We start from the raw sequence: 27471 nt of genomic DNA on the forward strand, positions 1-27471 counted from the left end.
GGTTATTTCTGGTAAAGCTTCCTGATAACTACTTTTGGGAAAAAAGCTCGAGAGTTCACCTTTCAGTCGAAACCCATTTTGTAAAAATGAGGCAATTTCAGCGAGGATCGGCTTCTGTTTTAGGGCTTTTAGAGGAAACTCCATTATCATTTTCATTTTTAGCAACTTAAAAGGTGGAAAATAAAATCCTAGTCCACATTATGTGAGTATATTTGTCATTGAATTCCTTACTGGTTTAAAGCACCAGTATAATTATTTTATTTGAACCAATCCATTAGATTATACAGCTGATCAGGCTGGAAACATTTAGTGACGTCAAGCAGACATCCGCACATCTACAAGTACACTCATATTTGCAAAGACAACATACTGTAGTTTTCTTATGCTTGTCTTTTACAGTCATGCAAGTGAACATGTTTAGATTTTTCTTGAGATTCATAAAAGCTAAAAAAAAATGGTGAGAGAGAATGCACATTTAAGTTGGAGGTTTAGGAACACGCATATTCAATGAAAGCACAGTAACCGTTGGTAAATGAATTAGGGATCCTAACGAGGACATATTTCCTTTGTTTTTCTGCCTGCTTTTGTCAAATAATTTGCTCCTGCGTGACGATTGTCGTAGCGCTTTTTAACAAGACATTTAATGAGGCAACAAAGATTGGGTAACAGATATAATCAAGAATACTCTGTTTTAAAAAAAAAAAAAAAAAAAAAAAAAAAATATATATATATATATATATATATAAAAATAAAAAAATCTCAAATGACACTCAGTAATAATCCTCACGAAATTCACTTCATAAACTCCCAACAGTTTGTCAAGCGTTGCATTTAAAGGATTAAACAGCACAACAGTCCCCCTAGAAGTGGATATAATGTGTGTTTATGCTTTTATTATAGGTGTAGTACATCTGTTTCATGTTAATATTTGCTCTGTTGCTCAGAATACAACAGAGAATGTAAATAAAGTAAGATATAAATCTGCAAAGAGACTGTGCATGCCCTCCATATGCACCGTCCCACTGGGAAGATGTAGGTTTACTGAAAAACACTGACACATAATTACCGCTTTCTGTAGAAAATCTCCCCATTTACATCCTAATTTCATCAAGGTTCATAATGAAGACATAATAAACTGGCACTAATGATTCTCCCTCAGAGGAAGAGTGTTTCAGAGAAGAGCATCCATCTCTGTTCTAATAATTCCTCTCGGCGTCCTCCCTGACCTCACCTTGACAGCCTCTCGTGATGCATCAGCGATCCGTTTATAGTCGAGGAGCTCTGAAATGTATTTTGATACGGCCGCATCTTCTGAGGTCAGAAAATTACATACAACCTCACGGGCTGCATCAGATTTGATTGAATTTGACATGAAGAAGCCAAGGCAATAGAAGCAAGAATATAATGTAGCTCTTGATAGATTTTGGTTCCATTCTGAGTCCAGACATCAGAAAAGCAGCAGCTCATTTGCTCGCTGAAGGGCACTTTCAGCAGGATGGACACTCGCCAACACAGTTACCTTCATACATTTAATGTAGCTGAAGTGTAGTCTTTAAAAAGCCTACATCCACCTACTGCTCAGATAGCTGAACCAAATATATTTGTCCGTCCGAATCATAACCAGGCCTGTGAGACACGAACATCATCACCATCAGGCTTTACTGCAGCAAACAGAGCTTTTATAATGAACTTCTCTAAATAGAGGCCAAGTTGGAGGTCCTCAGCTCTCAGAAACAACAGCTGTGAACAGGCGATTGTGTTTCTAAGCTTTGCTGCTTTCAAAATATGAAATAACCTCGGCTAATGGATCTGCAGCTTTAGAGAATAGAATTGTTTTGTATTCAAAGTCCACTATAAAGTCCACATATGCAACCAAAATTGATAAATTCAGTAGAATGCTAAAAATGACAACCACTATTGAACAAATTCAAAGTGATGGATTTGATTTATTTTGACTTTTATATGAGCTGATTAGCTCATTTAATCACAACCTGCAATCAATAGAAGCGGAAGACTATGAAAGCCACTATTAATGTATTACTATGGTGAGACTGATTAGCTCTGCTTGACCTTTGTAAAGTATATTCATATGAACTTGCTAGAAATGTAAATTTTTGGAGGGCAAAATTCTCAGTTCCTGTTTGTCTTTGTCATGTATTGTTGGTATCTTTCAGTGCAAATGGCTAATCAAACTACTGAGACCTTGCTCAATTTCCCCCCCCAGTGTTTACCCTTATCAACCTTTACCTTAATTATAGGTTAACTTGAAGAAATATCCAACTAAACCATCGACAGTGAACACGACTGTAATAATCTGGCAGCAAGGGTTCTAGAAAAAATATGTTTAAAAAAATGGTGGAATATTGTAACATTCCACATCTTAATTACTTGGATTGTGCATTACTTCAAAGGATGTAAGAAAGTGTAATTCTAAAAACACATTACCACTGGTAAAAATATATTTTTTCATTATTATTATGGCAATCATGCACAGTTTTTGGTCTGTTTTTTACAGTCAACATGTAAATTAATCCTTTTTTTGTGATTTTGCTAAATTTGATCTATAATTTACCAGAATAAGGGAAACGCATAAAATGCTAATTTAAAAAATATAATTTTTAACCTTTAATTTGCAAATTTCTGTAAAATACTTGTAAAATAATGATATGTATAGGTGAATTAATTGTGCAGTTTTACAGTCATTATAAGACAATGTAAAAGAACCATTGATTTTTAACAGTATTTAAAGTTTTTCTGTGATTTTTGCATTGAAAAGCTATAAAATGACAATAAATGGTTAAAGAAATATAATTAAAACAATGAAAAAGTCATTTTTAAACAGTATAGACATTTAGAATACAGTACAGTTGCTATAATTTCCTAATAAACTAATGGGCCTCTGCAAAACAGCCTGCTGTAGTTGTGAAACCACCAAACTTTGTTACAGAAACTTCTCATGCAGCTTGTTGTAAACCAGACTTGTCAAAGTTTGTCAAACATGTCTAAGAACATGTAAAGCGTAGCCCATCTCTCTGTGCTCTAAATGAGAGGAGAAAACACTGATATTCTGGACTGCTTCCCTTCCTCTGCCAGCCAAGGTCACTGGCATGGATGAGTCAGCATCACAAACCCAGCCGTCACACTCTACTTCCCTTCCCTCCTCGTCGACAATCAGCTCTCAGCCCCTTTTTCTAACCCACTGTTTCCCTCTCCTTCCTCCCCCTTCCTTATTTTTTTTCTTTTGGTCTCCCTGCTCCAATTTCTTCCTCTGTCTTTGGTTCTCACCTTCTTCCACTTTCACTCTCTCTTCTGTACTACTGCCTTTTCTATCACATGGGTGTTATATTTTTTTGAAATTCAAGGAAATAAAAAAACGGCAGGGGCAGATCAGGGAGTGCCTGACGGGCACGGTGAAACTTGCAGAGAATCCAACGCTGACCTCAATTCTCAGCTTGCTTCTTACACTTTCTTTTGCTCTTTTTGCCTGTAAAGAACTTCAAAGAGCTGCAGGAAAGGCAGGGGACCGGTCGCCTGGCAAACATCAGAGGACATCTAGAAATACTCCCAACATCAACTCAGCCTGAAAGTGTGCCAGAGCATGCGGTATGACTGGGAATCAGTCAAGGGAAAAGCACGATGGGATTTTCCTGCTACAGTCAGTCCCACTTTTCACACCTAACTGGCTGGATGTGTCACGGCAGCGGCTGTCAAACTGGAGGTCAAGAGGGGCTTTAGGGGAAAACAAGGTCACAAATATCTAATATGCCCACATCCCTTCAGTTTCTGAAACAAAATTTGCAGCTTTCTCAGGAATAATACTGCAGCAACAGCCTGAGAAGTGAAATCAAAAACTGTGTGGTGTGGAAAGTTCACCTTTCTGCTCGGTTGCAGTTGGATTCCTCTCAACTTACGCCCACTTGCCACTCACACGGGGTGACAAGTAGGAGGTGTCTTTTTGGAGGAAGGTGTGAGCCAAAAAGGTTGTTTTGGCCTGAAACTCACAAGAATATGTATTGAAATTCAGGATTTTTAGTTCCATAACTGTGGTCAATGGCAGAGCAAATGATAAAACTTCTAGGTTTATTTATTTGGCTTCATAATACACACTGAATACAGTAGAACAGCTGCTTAGGAGACCTTTGTGTAATTACTAAAGATGACCAGGCTGGGCCTGTCCAGTAGTAACATAGTCTGTCTGCCAGCACCTGTAAAGCCGAGTAAATAAGGTATTTTAATCAGATTTGTTTAATATGTACCTGAAGCAACACACTGATATCAACAGTACTACTTTTTCATCTATACATATTGAGATCCTGCAGTATCCCTGACCCTCTGAACTCCAAAACAATATCTGGATGTTGTTTACTGTTGCCACATTTTTTTTTTTTTTACACTGCTGAGTCATTTTTCCCTGCAATATAAAGTCCTGCACCTCTTTTGAAATGGCATCTGGTGGTTCTCTCTGTTTTGACAGTTTTTTTGGCTTTGATAATTAATTATTACATTTTTTTAAAATAACACGTCAGTCAAACCCACCTGCAAGTTTCTACTTTTCCAATACTGACATGTCAAAGGCTCACAACCTGCTTTGTGCAACAGTATAGAGAACTGTACAAGTAAGATCTCACCTTAAAAACACGGGAAATCCATTAACAGTGAAATTAAATAGAATGACAAACACGAAACAAAGCCTTTTTTGTTTATAGGTGAGCTAGAAACACGTCAAAATACTGAGAGGTCACAGAGGACTTTAAGAGCGGAGGCTGATAATGCAGTTATTCACGCTTTTCATTAAACTAAAAGTAATAGAGCACTGTATCACGAACAGCATTCTGCAAATTCATGAGAGTGAGAATTAATGTGGCCCCCTTTTATGAAAGGATGGGAAATGTTTTATTACCTAGTACCACATCATATCAATGGAAGGTTTTATGGAGCTGAAGAAAAAGAGACGCTGCAATTATTTAGCCGACTCTGATTCACTGTATGAATCAGCTCAGCTGTGTTTTATTACCAACTGCCATTTCACTTCCAGATGGGATAATGGCAAATAAATCAGGAAGTGGAACTCCATATGAGAGTTAGCAAAGTTAAAAGATATTTTGCTGCTCACATCTTTATTCATCTTTTCTGCCAGTCAGAGCTGTGCATTAAAGCCAGGCTGGCTTTGAAGTGGAGCAGTTTTAACTTTCCTTTGTGTTCACCAAGTCTCACTGAATGTATAAAACATGAGCAACACCTGGTCTCTCACTGGAAATGCAATGATATCACAAGTGAATTCAAGGGAAAGATATGAAGCCATTGTGATTTTGTAAACCTCCACTAAGGACTCTTAAGCCTTGAAACAGAAGGTGGTAACTGGTTTATGAGGGCACAGATGGTTCGGGATGTTGGCAGTATCATTCACAGGAATATTCTGAGGTACCTGCACTTTACCTCTGTAGTTTTTAATCAAAAAGAAAATATATTTTATTTTGTTTGCACCTTTGCAGATTAACTTTGACTACATCAGAGTGTTTGATGGTGAAGGGAATTCCTGTAATGAAAGGAGCTCTGTATTAATTTTTATGTCATTTCTGGGCATGAGCCCAAAAAAGGGGTTGCCTAAAAGGGGATTTAAACTATCAAAGGAAATGAAATATTAAATTAGGCTGCAGAATCTCCCATGTCAGGATTATATATTGGACTACTACTGGATCCTATAAGCAACATTTTAACACTGTAGCTGGTTGAGGTAATCCGTATGTTGCCTATTTTACATACTTTTGGGAAGTTAAGCTAAGTTTTTTTTCCTTCCCATTAAAGTTTTTTTGGCTCCTTTCCACCGTTGCTCATAAGGAAACATTGGATTGCTGAGTTCTCTGTTCCTTGTTTAAAATGCGTAAGGTCTTTACCTTCCCATGTGAAGTGCTATGAGATGACATCTTGTGACTCTGGCGCTATATTGAATTGAATTAAGCTCTAACTTTATCGTCAAGGGATTAGTAACTATACTACATTAAGACCACTCACAGATGAGACAAATGGTGCAGATATGTCATAACAATAGTGGATATCTGTCAAAGTAGATGAAAGAGTCTCATAGTCGACATGCTGAACGCAGCACAAATGGACAGGAGTATATACCTGCAACTCTGACAAACTGGAACCACTATTTGTTTCAAGTTTCAGGTAGCTTTAGCTTGCATCTTAGAAGAATTGAATGATCTGCTGCTAACATTTGGGTGCCTGATACCACAGGACACCTTCAGAGATCTTGTACAGTCCATACTTTAGAGGTTTGATGCTATTGGGCAGCACACATAAACGCTGGCTCTCAAAAATGACATTTTTGTACAACTAAACTGCATTCTAAAGGTTTGAAAGAAACTGATTTCTTCTTTGAAAGACAAAAAATGTGACATTGTTGGAAAGACTTAGTTTGTAGGATCCGTATAGTCCACATAATAAGGTAGAAGGATAAAATGGCAGCATTAGTTGCCAACAAAACCTTTATTCAGGTCAGATTCGATGAGGGACCGTCATTCTTTAACTTTTCATTACATTTTTAGTCATTGTTTGTTCAGATTGAGGCATCTTTAGGTTTATAAAAACACTATGCTTTGGCTGACACTTTGTATCATTGTTTGTGTTCAAATACAACCCGTTCATAACACATCTGAAGGTTCTCCATTATTCTGTGGGTTACCAAGATAATGAGTCCCAACCCTTTTGGCTGAAAAGGTGCAACAGTAAAGCAATAAAATAAATGGCAGCAATATGTTGATTGAATTTGTGTAAAAGCAAAAAATATGTTTACCTCAAAATATCAGTAAGAATGCAATTTTTTGACTGCACATGCAGGACCAATAGCATATTAACCAGGACTCGTCATCATGTTTTGGTTCTTCAGTGTCTAGGTAAGTGTAATATTTCATCAAAACTGTACCATGGTAGATGCAGTAAGTATTTCTGAACAGAAGTAGAAGTGTCTCAAAGCTACAAGAGTTCAGAATGTAAATGCATATTAACAGACATTAACAGATATGGATTAATTTCAATGAGGTGGCAGTTTTTTCACACTTCTATATGTAAACTTGAATATTTCATCGAAATCTGAGACCCGCAAAGCTCCACCGTCTTATTCTGCATGTTCGCGTTGTCTTAGCTCCTGCATGACTGCTCATGCCGTGAGAAGGATTGGTATGAATTACATTTTCATATTTCACCCGCTCAAAGGGCCCCTAAGCCACACAAATGTAAGCCATGGGTGACGGCGTGGAGGTTTCACGATCCCATGTTTGAATAATGGTGCTAGTTATCATTGAAATCAGATTTATGCCACGTGATCGATGAGTATACTCCCAGAGTGGCAGGGGAGGACGAGGCGAGGGTGATTATGTGTAGCGGGAAGCCATGAATCCGTTGCGCTAATTCACAGACGGAGGCTCACCAAAGCCGTCGGGAGGCGCAGAGGATTGAATCATACTTTTTGATATTAACATTGAGGCAGGAGGTGAAATTGGAGCTAAAAGCGTAACTGAGGGGTGAGGGGGATCCAGAGCCTTGGGTCTTAGGGATCAATGTGTGAGCATAATGCTGAAAATACATACCTGAGGACGATCCCAGCCAGCTTACTTCCAGGGGGGTTTTAGTGGTAATGCTTGTTTCGGGAGGTGACAGCAGCATCACCGCGCTCTTCAAAGCAGCTTGAGGCTTTGAGAAGATGACTCATGAAAGGTCAGGCCACAATTTGGGATTCAATTTAGACTCTGTTTACCTTGGCATATGCATCTCAGATTGAATTTTATATGATCCATCTATAGCTCATCTAAAGTCAGTGGTTTATTAAAATCCATGCGGCAGAGAATTGCCTTCTTGCGGTGCCCCAATTCCTCGCTAATCAGGTAAACAAGTTGGTTAAAAACGGAAAAAGTTGTTGACCCATTTGAAGAACTTCCAACACTGAAAAAGTTAAGTCTGTGAAACTCCATAGCTTCTTTTCCTTTTCCAAAAGCTTGGTGAGTTTCAAATGCTGGAGGCTTAAATTTCGTAACTCTCTCTGCTTGGTTTACGACTTCCAGTGGTGCTTTTAGGTGTATTTCAAATGAACATCAAAACGTCTTTTACTTCAGATCCAGCATTTAAATGCAGCGACTCTTTCAAGCAGATATGGATGTCGTCGTGACGATCGGATCATTGATTTTTAGATAATAGGTCTGGAAATGATGTCCATAATCAGCTGAATTTTACTGCAGAGCTGAGCAGGGAGTAGCATTGGCATCTTTAACCATGTGCAAAAAACTATTACTGAAAATGCAAATGCAGGATTGATGGATTCTCCTGAACACAACCAGATTAAACAAAAACATGTTTCTCATTGCAAGACGCAATATATATTGGAAAGTCTTCCACATGAGCTGCAAGGATGTAATATAGATCTCTTGAGCAGGATGAAGTAAAGAAAAGCAGGAAGAGCTTCATGTTCATTTGCATACAGAGCAGCAACACTAATCAGTGAATGAGTTAACCTGTTAATTAGCTCTGCTGTGAATTAAGACGTGTCGGAAGTCACATCCCAGGTACACAAAAAGTGTATAAATAGGACATGAAAATAAAGTGAATATTTTCAAGAGAATGTGTGATAAAATAAATTACCACGGAATAGAAACTATTATCTTTGAGGCACAATTTTTAATGGCTCTGTCATAAAACAGACTCATTATGTCTATACTTCATCTTATCCTCCTGACTTGTGACAAGATAATGCAATTTTAAAATATGACAACTATTAATATCATGTTTGCTCCTATCAGAATGATTCCGATTCAAATGTATATTAATATCAAGCATCAAAACTGATTTTTGATGCAACTGAGATTTTTTTAGCATCTGAAAAGTGAAAGGAGAAATGCAGGATTTAAGCTAACAATCAATAATATTCTAGGCATTTGTCTAATCGGTTTACTAGTCCATTCATTTATTATTATTATTTGTCACTTGTACTTTGATCTTACTCTCTCAGAAGCGATTGTTCAGCTCCACAAAGAGTTTTTGCAATTTATGACCACATCTGACGTGGATTTAATTGCTTTCAGGTCTCTTACCTGGCCGACAGCAGCTGTACACAACAGGACTAGGTGTAATTGGATTGATTGACCTGCACAGCATTACAACAAAGCTTTAAAGAAATAACCTTCATAATATTCTCTACCATTCCAGTACGAAGGCTTTTTTGTCAGATAATGTAGAACTACAGATTGTGTTCAGCCCCATTGCTCATTCATTGCTCAGTAATAGTAGCTTTAATCAGTGGACAGGTTATTTACCTGCTTACTTTTTCGCTGCTACATGATTTCATCTACATAAAACCAACTGTAATGAAGAGCTGGAGTAAGATAGTAACTCAAAGGCGTCACATACTACACATGAAAAGTTGCACAGATGACTGACTGCAGCTGTGCTGTTTTGTTTGCTGACAAAATGTTAATTTCTTACAATGTGGAGAGTAAAACTGAGAAAGGACTATTTCACAAAGAAACCCTCAATGGGAAGTTGAGGCACAGATGCTCGTGGAACAGCAGCTAACTAAGATGTGACGTAAAATCTCTGGCTTTATTTAGCAACGAGAGAATGTCAACCATCACTTATGTGATTGCTGCACAGAGTTTCTCAGTAGGGCTTTAAAACTGATGGCAAGTGTTGCTATATTTGCTCTGTCCCAGGTGCTGGTCTGCTGTGGTTGTTGACAGCTGGTATTTGTTTTGCATATGAAGCAGGTGCTATTTTTGGGGTTTACTTCACTGCCAATTATTGACTGAAGATGTGCAGTGAAAAATCAAAGTCTAGAAGGAACAGCACGAAGTAGCATTAAGGGTAAGAGGCAGGCAACAAACACGAAAACCATCACACAAAAATGTGAAATGTTTGCTAAAGCAAATTAACACATTACTTTTAACAGCAGAAAGAAGCTAATTAAAGACAAGCTGACTTGTTTGTAAAAGACCACGGATAGACACTTGGAAGACATCTTTCATGCCGTTTCATCAGACGGATGCCGGGTGAATTACTTCCGAGGCTGTTCATCAGGGATGCTTGATTTAGCCCATTGAACTGTCTAAAAAAGAAGCACAGGATCTGAACTCTAGGAGGAAATGGCAGGTGAAAGAAAGTAGTTCTCATCATCATGGCATAATTTAATGTTTTTCCCAACTAAAATGTTTTTAAAATGCTGTGTTTTAAGCTTATTAACTAAATAATAACCAATAAAACAACACAGATCTTTCATTAGTGAGAATTAAACCCAAACAATGACACATCCGTGCATGAAGACTTTGCATAACTCCTTGCTCTAATACCTTTGTCTCTCACAGATGCAATTAATGAGCTGTCTGGCTCCTTCTATTCCAATATTTCCTTTACCGTAAACACATGCCACAATCAGAAAATCAAATATAGCTATAAAAAAAAAAGAAGCCCTGGAGTAAGATTATGTCTTCAAAGTACCGTCTGATACCTTACTGATCCCCATAGAAAGAAAGAGATTCTCCCATCCCTCGTCGACGTGGAGGTCAAGATCTGCCATGCCAGATCTATGAGGCTAAAACCTCAACTTGATGATGTATTCTGAGCGCAGTCATACAGTTTCATGGACGGTTTGTTAAACGTCCAACACAAGCCTAATTATCCCCAAGGCTCAATCATTTGATTTTCATTAAACAACAAAACAGTATAAATGGACAATAAAGCATTAATGAAATCACTATTTCAATTCCCTGGACTTATTGAAAAACTGATGATAAAGAAATGTTAACACCTTAAATGCCAGATTCAGCCATAGTCATCTGACTCAACTGTACAAATTTCACATTTACATTGCAAATGATTAGTTCAATGAAGCAGATACTTCCATATATATATTACGCATTGATGTGATATGTTGAAATATTTATCTCACTCCCTAAAGCTACTATTAACTTTGGTCAGTGAGACGCCTCAGCTGAAGCACTTTCAATACTGAAATGAAATCTTTATGTTGGTTCAGGGATTATAAACAGGTCCAGCTGCATTAATATTGCACTTTATAACTCCATACTTATTTATTCTTGCCTTCTCTTGTCCTCATTCTCGCATCTCAAACATGACTTGAAGCTAGCATATGAAAACATGCCCTTTGTTTTCATTATATAATGGGTTAAACGGTTTACTTAAAATGCATCAAAGTTTATTTAGACCATTATTTGAACAGTGGAAAAGAAAGTAATACATGATTCCAAAAAAATTGTCATTTGAATAAAAACAAGTGCTTAATAAAAGAGGTACTATCAACGGTACATTAAAAAAAAGTATTAAATGACTATTTTGTATGGATTATTTTCACTCAGTTGTTTATTGGTTTCAATAGAAGCATTTAATATGTTGTGCTTTATCTTTAAAGGTCCACTGTTGACAATATTTCATAGTTTCAAATCAAAATTTCAATTTAAAATTAAGCTCTAGTGACCAGTGGTGCAGACCAGTATCGCAAACCTACCTGGCAGCATTGCCACAATATTATTTTTCCCCATTTAAATGTAGATATTCACTCTTTATTTTCTCTCTGTTTGGCTGCCTCCTTGACTCTGTGGACTCTTTGGTCTCGCTGGTGGAGTTTGCCGCCGCGTCACCTCCATGACTCATTACTGCAGTGACTCCGGGGTAATTGCTTATGAAGTTCTGCGATTGCACTCTGATCTCTGGCACACGACCAAACGTGCCACCCGGAGCCGTATGAGCATGCTCCAACAGGGACAGTGCTCATTTAAAGAGGCAGAAGAAGTTATCAGACCTAAATCCTAACTATAAAGCCAGTTATCATAATAAGCCCTGAAAACCACGATAAAAGTGAGTGCAGAAGATATTACCCATGTGAGATTTTATTCACCAGGGTAGGAATTATTCCATTTTGGATTATTTCTGTCTTCATGTAATCCTCTGACTATGATTTATGACTTGGATGGCTTACCGGGATTTGTCTCCTTCTCTATCAGACATTGTTCTTCGACGATATATTAGTCATCTTACATAGTGCTGTGTGATCATACACTCGTTCTGGATTTTCATATCTACTGTACATTTTGATTTAGTATCTTATTTTCCTGCCTTATGGTGTTATTTATCAAGCTGAATGTGCATCGTCTGCACATTTTATTAAGATAAAAAGACAAACTAAAAAGTCCTGAAGCAAAGCTGGTGGTGTTGACCTGAATCCTGTGTGTGTGTATGTAGGTGTGTGTGTATAGGTGCTCGTGTGTGTGTGTGTGTGTGTGTGTGTGTGTGTGTGTGTGTGTGTGTGTGTGTGTGTGTGTGTGTGTGTGTGTGTGTGTGTGTGTGTGTGTGTGTGTGTGTGTGTGTGGATGGATGGTTCACCTCGTCCTTGGTGCCAACCTCAGAGGTGATAAATGTGATCTGTCCCTGCTCGCTCATCACCAAGGCCAGTCTCTGTGAGGCTGTCTTCCAATGATAATGGTTGCAAACGGGTGATAAAGCACAGGAGCCATGCACCTCAAGCCTCCTTTCCCCATGAGCCCCAGAGATTTACTGAGGTACTCCGCGGACAGGGGAGACGTACTTTATATCTCATGAGTGGGCTCTCTCCATTTTGCTTCTAGTGCATGAAAAATCATCTTGAGTTTTTACCCGGTTTCCCAAATCCTTCAGTCACTGACTTTGTCATATATTTTCACTTGCTCTGTCACTGAGGGTTCCTATCTGTTGGTGCACCAAAACAGTAGACTACTGCTGTCTTTACTTTAGCACAATTGTAAATCTTGACAGTGATTTTTGTTTGATTTGTGGGCTGAATCCAAAGTTCATTTTTGCAATAAAGTCGCACAAAAGACTCACGAAATTTTCACTGAATGATGATCAAATCGGAATCTTTCTGTAACAAAAACATGTTTTCTGTGAGTGTACATATGATCTGGTATTACACACTTTAGTCTTACTTTCACTTTTTACTTAATATGTCTTGTATCTAGATATTATCCAGGTGTGACAGACAGAACTTTTCTACAATTTCATTTAGAAGATGCTTTTATCCAAAGCGACGTACATCTGACGGTAGATACAACACAAGCAAGGATCTAGTCAAGAGAAAACAACTTGGATAAGAGCCATAAAACAAGTTCAAGTGTGACTTTTATTTAAAATCTTCCCAATATGCAAATTCACAGCATATCTGATTACATCAGTTTTGGCTTTCCAAAGCTACATAAAAATCAGTCTCATGTAACTCTGTAAGTGGGGATTTAGTGCATCCCGATCATAAACTGTATATAAAAGATGGATGTAGCTCTATGTCTGAAAAGTAAACCTTAAGCAGATGTGTCTTATAGCTGTATTAATTCTAATAGCCAGTAGGTGAAATACTGCGACATGATCCCTACTTTACAACCTTCCTTTTCATTTTAGTCAGTTAATAATTTGCATTATCTTGGTAAAAGTACATTGTCATATACAAGACCACTTAAAGGGAACTGTCTCATCGACATTAATGTGCAAGGAATAAAAAGAAAGGTGCTCTGTGGCTTCCCCAAGGACACAAACTACACTTAACCTGGCACTATTCCACTAAAATAATCTTTCCCTGGTCAGCTTTGCAATAGAGAAGCAATCTTCTATACTGAACAAGGCTTTCTCCTCATCTCTTACCCAGAGTGTTGTTAAAGCTCTCCAAGGACAGCTGCGCTCCAAAGACCAGACCAGTCTCCCTGATGAAGTCAATAGTTAGGACAAGCACAGACAGTTCAGTGTGAAAAGTGACTCAGCACTGCTTCAACAAAAGCTCTTCTCAAGGTCTGACACTGATAAAACTTTGTGTAGGTGTTGAAACACAGAACACAAATCTTTTAAAGCATCACGATGCAACCGTGACTTCTGCATGACCTTTAAGAAGTTGGCGAGATGTTTTGTCACTTTCTGAACACCTACACGTACACCCAATTGGTTCCTATACCTCCGAAATGCTGTTTTCATCCAGTCAAGGCCAATTTAAAACTCTCCATAAACTGCATATGAGGTGATTATTGAATCCAAAAACGCCAAGTTCCAGCTTCAGCCTTGAATAACTTGTGTCGTGTCGCATAATGCCTCCTCTGATGTTCACCATGAACATTCATTGACCCAAAATGGCCATTTTTGGGAATATCAGATGCAAACTGGTCCCTGAATGTGTTTTCTTATGTTCAGCCATTGTAAAGACGATGGGTTTAAAAGAATTAGCATCACAAACACAATAAAATGACTCTTTCTATAGAGCTCTCACATGACCTATTGTGTTCACAGCCCGAGCTGGGCGTTATTAAACATTACTGAAATGCTCCCAAGGTGATTTTCCCAAATACTGAGACAGGAAGAATCTCAGCGACTGCATCTGCTAAAATTTTAAATGAACAACAGCTGTATTGAGAAACTTCCTGAAATTCATGTGTGGCAGATGACTGGGAAGCTACCAAACAAGTTAAAAGACAAATAGCTATGCATAGTCATCTGAACATGTTGTCAGTGCAAACATTTTAGCAAATTGTTATCATTTTATGCTTTCAGCTGCCACAGACTGACATTAGCATCCATTAGACTTCTACCATTCTACAATTTCTTTCAGCAGATGCTTTTATCCAAAGCGATGTACATCTGAGAGCAGATACAACACAAGCAAGGATCTAGTCAGGAGACAACAACCTGGATAAGAGCCATAAAACAAATTCAAGTGTGACTTTCTGTCTGAATGTGAATGCGACACTGACTCAACTTTTAGCTCGATTTTGGTCTCCACCCACTCCGGAGAACAATACCATTTCCTGCTACATGCTAAATATTTCACCATTCAAAATTCACCAGCAAAAAAAACCAAACAAAACCTAGAGGAAACCTTGTGGATCTGTTTTGCGTACACGGTTGTGTTGTGATTCGTGGCCACCTGCTGTATCTGCTAAGAGATTCAACTAGTGGAGGACACAGTGTTCTCAACATGTGCTCTCCATGCATAGGAATACTGCCAGTAAGGTTGTCCTGGTGGTCTTTGCACTGGGATTTGGGACCACCTCTCCCCCCAGCCAGGGGCAGGAGGCTGATGAAGGTGGTCTGCACTGCTGGTGAGGACCGTGGGGGTTGAGGCAGGGACCCGGCGGTCGGTCGCTGTGGGACCGCTGAGGACTGGTGACAGATGGGAGAGCAGGAACACAGAGTCCTTGAGCTGGTCCCGCTGTTTCCTCTCTCTTATGCTATCACTTTTTTTTTCCTGCTGTATCTCCCGTTAGCTCTCTCTTTCTCACAGCAGCCTTGCCTTTTCCTTTCATTTTTCTCTCTTAATCTGTCTCTCCCTTTCTCCTCCTCTAGGCTCATCTTTCTTCATCTCTCAGTTTTACCTTGGGTCTCTTCTGCTTCACTATTCTCCAGTATGGATTTCTCAATTTATCAACTTTTCTTTGTTCCCCTTCGCTGTCCTTTCTTTCTTTTCCATCTAATATTCCTCTTTTTTCTTTCTTAAATGTACCATATTTCTTCTCTCGAGCTCTTTTTCATCGCTGATCATTTTGTGTACCACTCTTGGCTCTTTTATCTGTCCTTGTCGCAGATTTTTGTCTATTATTCTGAAATTTCTTTGCTCCCATTTTCTACATCAATCTGTAATTTGCTGGAGTGGAAATAATCTTAGTCACACCTTACCTTGTTATTTTTTTTTCTCTTTTCATTTCGAGCTCTCTGTTCCTTTTCTTCCCCTGTCTGTCCTTCTTCGGGAGCCTTGAGGCTCCACAGGGAACACTCCTCATGTGGTCCGACCCAGTCCGTCAGCACGGAGCACACAACGAACACACACAGACTCACACAGACACACAATGGAAATGCTCTTGGAGCCCAAATGCACCTGGAGGAAATGCACTCGATCTTTCTTTAAAAGTGCACAGACACCATATGCACAAACACACCGAGGGAATTAAGAGCTGTACATTTTGTTCCCACTCTGCAGACCTTCATGCACACACACGCACGCACACACACACACACACACACACACACACACACACACACACACACACACACACACACACACACACACACACACACACACACACACACACACACACACACACAAAGCCTGCCACTCAAAAGTCCACACTCATGTTTTCTCTCCAGTCTAATGCAGGCCTTCAGTAACCGTACACAGTCTAATCCACCTCTTACCAAAACATCTATAACTTCTCAACTTCTCCATGGTCCCTTTTCATTTTATTCTCCCTGCCAAGGTTCAAAATGACTCCCCAGGCCTCAGTTGACCTATAAAGTCCTTCAAAGGCTGTAATGAGTTAACACACATAAATAGCTCTCCACATCCATAGCACTGATGTCACGAAGCAGGTTTGATACTGTAGTGTCGTTTATTTCAATTCAGTTCAATCCAGTTTTATTTATGCAGCACAATTTCAGAACATATGTCATCACAGTGCTTATTATAGTGAGTTACAGCCCTTCCAAATTATAAACAGTGAACAGAAAACCCAACAATCCAAAGCTGCTTTTGGATTCCTATGAGTGACGATGGGAAGAAACGCAGTGGCTTAAAACTGAAATGGCTTTAGACACCCCAGGCTCATAACTCAGGTTGGTCAGCGTGCCAGACTGATCTCATCTGTTGAAGGGATTGGTGAAGACATTCATGGTCTTTTTATCTCGCACAACCATGAAGTTAACACTTTTGTTTTCAGTGATACTTCTCAACAGCTAGTGAATGGATTGCCATGAAATTTGATAAAGTTATTCATGATGCCCAAAGGACCAATACTGATGACCACTGTGACTCCCTGAATCCAGAGAGTTGATATTTGTGTTTCAGAGTAAAATATCTCCGTTGGTGGATGAATTACTTGTTTTTTGTGAAAACTATCAACAGGTCAAATGTCCCACTTGTCCAAAACTTTGGTTTATCCAATTAAAAGTTGAGTTTGTTTCATTGTAGCTGCTAGGAGGACACCAACATAGTTCATGTTCAATACGAAAGGCATGAAATATTTAGTTTAATGGTATTACTGTACATTGTTAATCTGTACTATTTGAGATAAACTCCTTGAATTCCTCTCACTTGAATGAATTATGGGCAGATTACAATATTTGATTGAGCCTTTTTGACATTTTTCCTGTTAGATGTGCCCAGTAGAGATGGACAGTCTTTATAGACATGATCCATGAAGATAATCTGAGCAGAAAGTTCCAACTTTTTGTTGTTATGGTAAACAGTCATGAACCTTATTAACTCCTATACAACTTATACCAACTGGATATTGATGGAGGATGAGAATAACCCCAAACTCTATTTAAAGCTGATCCATTCAATATAATTGGTCTCCTTGATCTTCCCCTGGCTATCCATTGTGTCCTCATTGATTGCTGACTCCCATCCAGTTTATACCAGGACCAGTTTTGGTCTATGATTCACATTTACCTTATGTTCACTCAGTCTTATCCAATCTGTTCCAACATTGTTCCCCACAGCTATTAAAAATGATGGCATAAAGTGCTGCTGTCTTTGTCTCTGGGAATCTTATCGTTGGAGAAAAAGGGGAACAAGGGGGCAGCAAAGACATTAAAGTGTTTAATAGTTTCAGGTAGATGTGTTAGGTTCTTGTACTTTGCAAATTAGATGTGCAGGAAACATTGTTTTGATCATATCACAGTGAGCATTAATCATGTCTCATGGCAGTTGTCCTGTCCTGACTCTGAAAGCAAACAAGGGGTTACCTTATGTATCTCTAAAACACTGTGGTATGGAGTGAAATATTCATTTTGTCTCCTAATTAGGTACTTTAGACCATGTTTCAGTGTTTTTCTAAGCGTAGCCGAGCTCTTACTCTGGAGCTTTCTCGTGTAGCGCTCTTAGACTCCACAGCTGGCAGCGTTTGATGACACTGAGGCTTTTGGGAACAACAACTGTCTCAGACTTCTACACAGCAACTTTGTCACAATCAGACGAGCTAATTAGCCTTGAGCATCTAGATTAGTCATGTGGAGGTTTGGGAGAGGCAAATGTTTAAAAAAAAAACAGATAAAAACAGCAGCATATGGAAAAATGGAGAGGTTCAGTAACCAAGGCGTAAAAAGCAGCAGATAGATAGGAGACTGTCTCAAATACAAGTTGGCTTATACTAAAAACTACACACTTTTTGTGAACATTTGTGAACTATACCAGCCACTGGACTAATTTATCTTTCAGTGAAGAACTTTTTAATGAGAGCATGGTGGTGGTTACAGTTTAATTACACAAATTTAACACAATTCTACTTCCTTCGCTGATCATAACTTTATGTAGGAGTAGATATATAACATTATATCTGCAGTGTGATCAAATTTTAGAGTTTGGATTTAAGAGGATTTCAGTATCAGATGCATTGTAAATGAGAAGGTGAGAGCAGCTCTGATGACAAGAAGAACATGGGAAGATACATCTAATAAGGTATAATGTGAAACAAAGTAAGCATGTGTGCACACTGTATTTTAATTTGTTGCTGCAGACTCTAAACTTTAGCAAGTTTTCATTTCATTTCTCTTCAAAAAGGAATATATTTCCCCTCGAGTGATGAAGGATATCCTTCCTCAGAGTCTACTCAGCTTCTGTAAAGATTGCTACTTATACAAGATTTGGAAAATCTCCCCTCAAGCTGCCAGCAAGAAAGTCGGAGAGAAAGTTTACGGCCCGATTCAGCAGTTCTGCTTCATCCCAGGGCAAAACACGGGAAAAGAGAAACCATCTTTAAGACATATTCTTATGAGTGTGATGAAGTAATTCTGCAAGATTCAGAACTTTTTATAATTGCATAGAAAGATGTTATTAATAATGAAACCAACAGCGTTCCTTGGTGCCTGTAAGAAAAGCATTTGATAGCCCAGAGAACAAAGACTTCAGAGGAAAAGCCAAAGCAGCGTTTTATCAATCACATTATACTTTGAAAAAGTATGGAGATGAGACTAATCTGAAGCCGCCACTTTAATTTTATAGCTAAACATCAAAATATTTATTTAAATTTGATTTGTTTGCCTTGTGCTCAAAGCTACAGCAGGTATGGTAAAGCTCATAGATTATTTATTCATAGCATCTATAGCAACTCTTTGTTGACAGCTACTTCCAGACAGTTTCTGTGGGGGTAGATTTAGGACGACAGGGCTTTATCATTTCTTCATATCTACCACAGTCTGAAGAGACAAAAAATAGTAATAATTTTCACATTATGGTGAACGATTTTAAAGTAACATGTCTAATTTGCACAAAAAAATCCTTCAATAACTGCAACTTATATGAACAAGAATAAACTTTGATGGACTGATGATGTGCTGTATAAATGGATGTTATATAACAAACATAATAGCAAAGAACAAGCACAAAGAGATGATGAGATGTTTGAAACGGGGAATTGATTATCACTGACTGCATTTAATTTGGACTGGATTAGTCTCGCTGCACCTCAGTGCCATTCCGCTATTGAGCAAAAGACACCTTTTTTTTTTTTAAACCAATCACAGTCATTGTTGGTGAAGCTAAGCTAAGATTACAGCTTTGGTGTTCCACAATATCCATCCATCCACCCATTATCTATACACTGCTTAATCCTCATTAGGGTCGCGGGGGGGCTGGAGTCGATTCCAGCTGACTTAGGGCAAAGGCAGGGGACACCTGGACAGATCAGCAGTCTACACATAGAGACAAACAGTCACACTTACGGACAATTTAGAATCACCAGTTAACCTCAGCATGTTTTTGGACTGTGGGAGGAAGCCAGAGAACCCAGAGAAAACCCACATATGCACAGGGAGAACATGCAAACTCCATGCAGAAAGATCCCGGGAAGGCCGGGATGCGAACCAGAGATCTTCTAGCTGTAAGGTGAAAGTACTAACCACTACACCACTGTGCAGCCCACTGTTTCAGAATAATAAACTTAAAATTTTTAGTGTGTTAGGTTGCTGTCAGAGGTTGTTGTTGCTGTTTCCCACAGTGAAATAGATTTTTAAAAATGGTAACACACAGATAGTGAAAGGTCTGTAAAGATGGGTCAGACAAAGATAGTGTGATAGACTGCTAGCTCCAGATAGTGCAGATCATTTTACTGTACATGTAGCATTAGCATGACAAAGTCTCAAGATGTATGTATGTAAAATATCTTTAACATGACAGCATCATGTGTTAGACATTAATTAGCAGTCGTCCGGCTCCATATGAAGAAGGACTGGGGGCTTCTCCTGGTACATCAGCACGGCAAGTTCAAACTACTGCCAAGAACCTCAAGGTCACCACTGTCTCATCAATTTTGCTGCTAAAGCAGATGGCTGTGTCTTTGAGTTTTTCCTCGAGAGAGCCCGCGAGGCTCAGCATTGACTGGGGTAAAGACAAGCACCCTAATAGAGAAAGGGAGTGGGTTGAGCTGAGGGCAAAAGGGGAGCGAGTTAGACATATTTCAAATTTACCCGGTGTGGTCCAAGAGGTCCAGTTCTCATTAAAATCAGTTTCTTTCCTGAGAGTTGGAAGTGAGCACAGAGTCACGGATTCAGGATTTTCATCGGACCACCATTGGAGCGCTGCCTTGTTTCCAGCCACTGAGCTGGAAAGAGGAGTTGATGCCTCTGGAGTGAGAACACACAGGCAGAGCGGCATGTACAGGAAATGTGCAAAAGCACTGCAGGAGCAGCTCGACATGCAGCATGATGACCGGGATCAGTCTATGCAACTTCCCGAGTCGAACCTTAGCCTTTCAAGTAGTTACCACTTACAGGGTAATAGCAGGTTTTATCGTTAAGAGTTTAGTTCAGAGTATAATGAAATGTTCTGTTAAGTCTAAGGCCATGTACCGGTTAGTCTAAATGAGCATACCTGGGTGTTGAAGTGTTTATGTTTGAATGAATGCTATTAGACTATTAAAATAAAGCATCAATGCCTGAACGAAGGTCGTAGCAGATAGTTTTGAAGATGTGTTTTCCAAGAGAGACGCATGTTATGGCAGAATGACACTTGTGAAAACAGTTTGCTCGGGGACAGAAAATAGGACCGAAGGACTCTGACTCTGTTGTTACTCAGGAGTGAATGTGCAATGCAGCATATGGCTTTGTCATTTCAGTTTTGAAAGCTGTGGCAGTGTAAGTGGTGAGCACACACAAGAAGACATTTTTTAATTATTTTCTTTCCTTGTACAACATCTGCACATGGTAGCTGCAGTGTCTTTAATTTGAGGGCACGTACACCCTGCAACCTACTTGTTCCTGGACTAGAAATGGATATATGTGACAGAGTAGTTCCCAGGGGTGCAGAGATAGGATAGAGTTGGTCATGTAGTGACATATGAAGCCTGTCAATTGATGCTTGTAGCAAAAACCAGATGCTCCATACAGACAGGAGTAGTAGTCAAGACAGAGCAGGATGTCAGTGCCTGCCACAGCTTTGGCAGTGCCAGTGTAGAAAAAAAAATAGATAAAAAATCCTCCACAATACTTCAACTATCTGGCAGCTAGCACGCAAAAAATAATATATAAAAAAAAACCTAAACAAACAAGGAAAAAAAAAACACTGGAATACTGTAATAATCAAAAACTGCAAATATCTGTTAAATAATACTTTATAGCTGATTAAAATTTAAATACAGTAAAATAGCGGAACTTTAAAATGTTGTAAAAGGAGTAATTACCATTTGTAACAATACAGATTTTTGATTTGGACATTACTTACAGTTTCAGCCTGTTTTTAAGGGGTTAACATGTAAATTAATACAATTTTCTGCGATTTTATTAGTTATTATTCCTAATTTAGGCAAAATCTGTAAAAAAAAAACTTACATTTTTTAAGATTTAACAATGTTTATTTTTACTTATTGTTTTTTACTTTTTACTTGATTTAAATACAGTAAAATATCCTCATTTAAAAAATTAAAAGTAAATTTTTCAAGATTTAAAGCTGATTTAAATGCAGTAAAATATTGTAATTTCATGGTCATAAATTGTAAAAGGAGTAATTGCCATTTGTAAAAATAGAGATTTTTATTTGGATATTATTTACAATTCTAGCCGTTTTTTTTAAAAAGGGTTAAAATGTACATTTTCTTTGGTTTTATTAGTTATTATTTCTAATTTAGCAAAATAGGCAAAATCTGTATTATTTACTTTTACATTTACTTTAAAGATATGAATCAATGCAATTAATGTAGGATATTTACGATCATCAGCATTGAAAGTAAACAGATAAATAACACGGCAATCAAACCTTCACCAACCATCTGAAAAGACAAAAGATATAATCCTTTGACCCTGTACTTGATGTCTTGTTTAGCATATCTAATAAGTGCAGACATGAGATGAGATCAGCAGCAGAATGGGCCTCAGTGTCCATTTGTTTTGGTTCTTTCAACAGCACTCTGGGCTTTTTGTTCTCGGGTCTTAACTCTTGGTCCAAATGGGCGCCGTTCGCGAGGATGTAAAGTCCTGTTGGAGATAGCAAAGGCCAAAGTGAGCAGCACAAAGGCAATCAAGAGAATTGCTAATAATTCATCACAGTGTCTTTTATCTCAGGCTCTTGTTCGTGGCGTTCACCTCTTGTTCCCTCTGTTGTCACAAGCTTTTGTGTTTGGCTCAGTCGAGGGCAGATTGTGCTACTCTTTCGCTGGTTTGAAAGAGGACCGAAATATGAAGCAATATCCGCTGAATTGTCCAAATCTTTGACGTACTACTATGAACATCAAATGCTGAGATCCATTTGCTGAAATTACCGCGACTTGCCGGTGTCACTTGTGAAAAGATGTGACATTTGTTGCATTTAACACCTGGCTCTGTCGCTCTCTCTCCGACAACAGGGGCCACCAAAGACATGGGGAAGATGCTCGGTGGTGAGGAGGAGAAGGACCCCGATGCTCAGAAAAAGGAGGAAGAACGGCAAGAAGCGCTGAGGCAACAGGAAGAGGAGAGGAAGGCCAAATATGCAAAAATGGAGGCAGAAAGAGAAAACATCCGACAGGGCATCAGGGACAAGGTAAAGACATTTCAGTACTTGCAGTCGCACAACTTACTCAGATTAATATTGTGGAGAATTTTGTTTCTTACCTCAAAATGCTAACTACATTTCCAGAGAGCAGAGAGACAATCATTTCTATCATGCGAGCTTCTGTGGAGCCTCACTGGGTCAAATTAACAACAAACAGTTTTCCACACAGTCACATGTAGTTGTCCACTAATCAGCATTGTGTACTACAAATAATAGTCTTATACCACAACCTTGTACAGGATTGTATATTTTGAATCAAATCTGATGCTGCCTGGGTTCTATTTTTTTCATGAAAAATTGTGCATTTTCTGTAATATTACCCCTTTACCACCTATTTGAACTGAATTAAAGATCTTGCTTTGGTCTCTCATCTGAGAAAAACAGTTGGTTTCTCAGCTGCTAAATGCTGCACCGTCATGTTTAACTAGTCTTTAACTTAATCTGTCTGCCATTTGGTGTTGGGCATGGATAATGTTCTACTAGTTCACTAGAGTTTTCTTGCAGAAGAGCAACTACCTGTGGGAAACTAAGCCAATGAGAGCAATTTGAAAGCAGCCTATGCAACCAGAGACTGTAATTTAAAGATGAACGTAGCCCTTGTGGTTTGTGGATTAATGTTCTGAAGCACCAACTTTGGCATTTTGGCTGTCATCATCTTGTTTTTTGAAATTGATAATAACCAGTGAATGATGAATCTGAGGACACAATGCACACACATACACTGCTTTATTGTCTATTTTACTCTAAATGAGACTATTACTCACAAAATTAACATCATGTTGCTTTCACAGAGTCTTGAAACTATTGATTGAAGCCAAAAACTCAATGGAAAAATGTTTACTGAGGCATCAAATCAAGTGAGAAGAAGCCTTTCCTCTACAATCAGCAGGCCAGGCATGTTAAGATAGAGGAGGGGACTTGAAATCCTAAACTCAGGGCAAAAAAAAAAAAAGATATAACCCCAATTTCCTTACGTCACATCAACCTGTATTTAGTTTTAACACAACCAATGCAGAAATTGACATTTCAGTTACACGTAATCTTAAGTTGATGCAACATTATGTCAACCCAACTCTTCAAAATAACGTTAAATAAAGGTTTATGTAAACCGGCAAATTAGATTTTAATCTTGCATCCATTAACTTAATTAAGTCCTGGGTTCCTTCAGTTATTTTTCAGAGCATATTGAAAATGTTATAATGCAAGCAGTATTATGTTCCACCCAAAACTAATTAGCCAATAGAAGGCGAAGATAGTGCAGGAGATGGGGTTGCCTCCATTCAGAACTACTTCACATTAGCTCTATGTAATCTCTTCAGTTTGCTGTAAACCAGATTTGTAACACGATTCCAACATGACACTTGATACAGATGATCTAAAAATAAACCCAGAACTATAGCTCAGTATTTAAAGCTTCAAACAGACTTTTTATTTCCACTGTCTTACTGACCCCTCCCTTTTGTATCACCAAGACTATCTTGTCTTTGATAAATTCATGCTCAATATTTAATTATCCTGTAATGAAATGTTAAATGATCGTATCAAAGTGTCTGCAGCTTGTGGTGAAATATCACTAGTGACATTGCTATTAATGCACTGAACATTTGACTTGGATGCTCTTTGAGTAAAAACTTTTCCGTGTTTCTAGCCTTGTTAAACCATCTTTACTGATTGAGGATCAGCTCTGAAGTCGCATGAAATTTTTTTGAAACTGTACTGGGAGAAGAAAGAGGAAGGACAGAGTGGAATACGTGTATTTCCGAGTTAAAATCAAGGTTGAGTGATTGAATGAATATAACAGCGTATCTTTGGAAAGTGTTTGATCGTAGCGAGTGGAGAGAGGCTGACGAAGCATGACTGCCTTCAACTGATGCAAGCCTTTGTTACTGTGGAGCAAGTCTGAGCGAGAGAGAGAGACGGAGAAACACAGATTCCAAGAGGCTTAGACAGAACTGCATGAAGGGAACACAAAGAACCAGCAAGGGAACAAAGCGAGATACAGAGGAGATCCCATCTACCCTTCAGAGCAAAGTTGTTTTTTTTACTATCATGAAAATCAGAATCATTTCTCAGGTATTAAACTTCTGATTTCACTTCTCAAATCTTTTGCTTCCAACAGTTCAGCCAATCAAAGGGCTTTGTTTCATTTGTCATTCATCATTGTCTAGATTTCTGAAGTAATAACTGCAAAATTTGTATTGTCAGATATGGGTATCTTCAAATTTTCCAAATGTGGCAGCTGAAGTGTGCTTCATGTACAATTAATGTGATATAAACGTATCAAACTAATTTTTAAAAAACCTGCTAGTGCAAAGTAGTTTGCAGAGGAATGTGATTTCTGGAAAGTTAAGTGATAATATCAGACATATGGAAACATCAGAACGTGCAACTTTGTTATTAAAGCTGTTGTCCATGAACTCACAAAGAACTGGCATGCAACCATTCAGGACGTCAGTGACGTCAGATTTATTGTTTCTAACTGAGGAGCACACAGAATCCTACAGTTCTATACAAATGAAGCACCTTTAGGTCTGTTAGTCACTGTATTAAAATAGGATTCATTTAGATAAGAACACTTTTTGCTCTGCAGTTAAATCATTGACAACAACACATAAATTCACTTTACAGGTAATATAACGGAAAATAAAATGATTATAATGCAAAAAAACCCAGATATTTAGATACTCAGAGGTGCAGAACTTGATCTCTTTCAACCCTCTAAAGGCACGTATACTTACAGTATAAAACTTCTTCACACAACAAAAATAAATACAGTTAAAGGAAACATCCCATCATGGAATTAGTTTAACTGATCTGCAGTTATTTTAGACACAAACAGGCTGCAGATAAAGATCAGTCCAATTGAGATATAATCTCCTCTTTGTCTCGCGGTAATGGTTTTATTTGCAGCTCGAGGAATGCTTCCTCAGACCTATATGACAGAATATGTCGATATAATATCAGTGTTTGTGCACGGGGCTGTATAGAAACCAAGAAATTCCACATTTGTAGGAGGCTGAGGTGGTATTGTGGCGGACATTTTAGAATTATCAATTAACCTGAGCGTGTTTTGGAATGTGGAAGGAAGTGGAATACCTGAAGAAAACCCACACATGCACAGGGAGAACATGCAAACACCATAAACTCCATGCAGAAGATCCCAGGCCGGGATGCAAATCAGGAATCCTCTAGCTGCAAGGCGACGGTGCTAACCCCTGAGCCACCGTGCAGCCCGCCTCAAAACATACATTACAGAATAAGACACTGGATGCAAGTAGCTTCTCACTGAATTAGCCAGCTGCTAACAGAAGCTATATTTCTAAGTAGCACCCCCTTGGTGGCTACTGAAAACACCCACACAAAACACAATGACAAGCGGCACCAGGGCAAACGGTTCACATTAAATACCAGCCATCCTGACTGACAGTTTAGTTGAGGTTTGATATCTGGTGTGGTGATTGTTGGGGTTTTGTGGGAGGAGGAGTTGTGGTTGTGGACCAGTCGAACAGGTTGGGAGGTGGGGAGAACCAGGGCTGAGAGCCGGTCTGGAGCTCCAGGTCAATCACTCCTGATGTCTGCCAGGTGGGATCTGGAGCTCGATCTTCAGCCAGCTGTGATCAATACAGAGTCTACAAGCCATCTCCCCACACAGAGGCTGCACGAAGTCCATTACCGGCCACATTGCCACCAGAGGACATAACAGAAACATTTAGAGATTTTACATGACTGCAAAAGGTCAGCTACATTTGCACTGGCTGGTTTAACCTCTTTAAACTGTCCACCAGTATTGATGTTTTTCTGGTGCAAAATGGAGTGTTGCTTTTTGTTCAATATCTGATCATGTTTGAGGATTAAGATTTGTGCTACAAGACAAAGAATCAGAAAATAGCATCTTATTAACTGGCAGGTCTCCATCTCTTCCTCACACCTGAAGACTCTCAGTGTCTACGGACTGAATCCTATAATGTCAGTGTTCAGCAAAAATATTCAACAAGAATCACAGTAAAGCAGAGTTTTAATTCAACGACGAGCCGCTAATCTTAGTGTCCCATTAAAAACATCCAGCTCATTTTCTAGAAGCTCTTTCTATTTCTGTATCACTATCAAGTCTTTAGACTGTCACTCAGGCTTTAAAGACACAAACCCCAAGAAGATGTTTCTGAGAAAAATATCAAATCTTGACAAAAGGATGACAGAAAATATTCCTGAGCCTGATGCAGACTTTAATGAATACATTGTAGCAAATAAATAAATAAAACACAGATGCTCCTGCTGCACTTATGCATGTGTTTGCTGTGGGAATGGCCACCAGAAGTCCTCCTTTGAGATATTTATCACTCCAGGGTCACATTAGCATCTCCTTATGAAAGCAGCAGAGAGGTCACGGAGGAGTCCAGCTCATTTTCCACATCTCTGCCTCAAGATCAACCATCACTCAGCAT

General features: G+C 38.8%; 1 protein-coding gene across 2 annotated transcripts in view; it reads left to right on the plus strand.

Moving 5' to 3' along the window:
• Positions 1 to 27471, plus strand: part of LOC111564844 (complexin-2-like) — a 72324-nt gene that overhangs the window by 38523 nt on the left and 6330 nt on the right. For both annotated transcript variants that reach the window (XM_023264676.3, XM_023264677.3), the window contains exon 3: positions 22842 to 23017. In XM_023264676.3, the coding sequence (XP_023120444.1) occupies positions 22842 to 23017 (176 nt within the window). The remainder of the gene's footprint in view (positions 1 to 22841; positions 23018 to 27471) is intronic.

This window comes from Amphiprion ocellaris, chromosome 13, assembly GCF_022539595.1.
Source record: "Amphiprion ocellaris isolate individual 3 ecotype Okinawa chromosome 13, ASM2253959v1, whole genome shotgun sequence".
Lineage (NCBI taxonomy): Eukaryota > Metazoa > Chordata > Actinopteri > Pomacentridae > Amphiprion > Amphiprion ocellaris.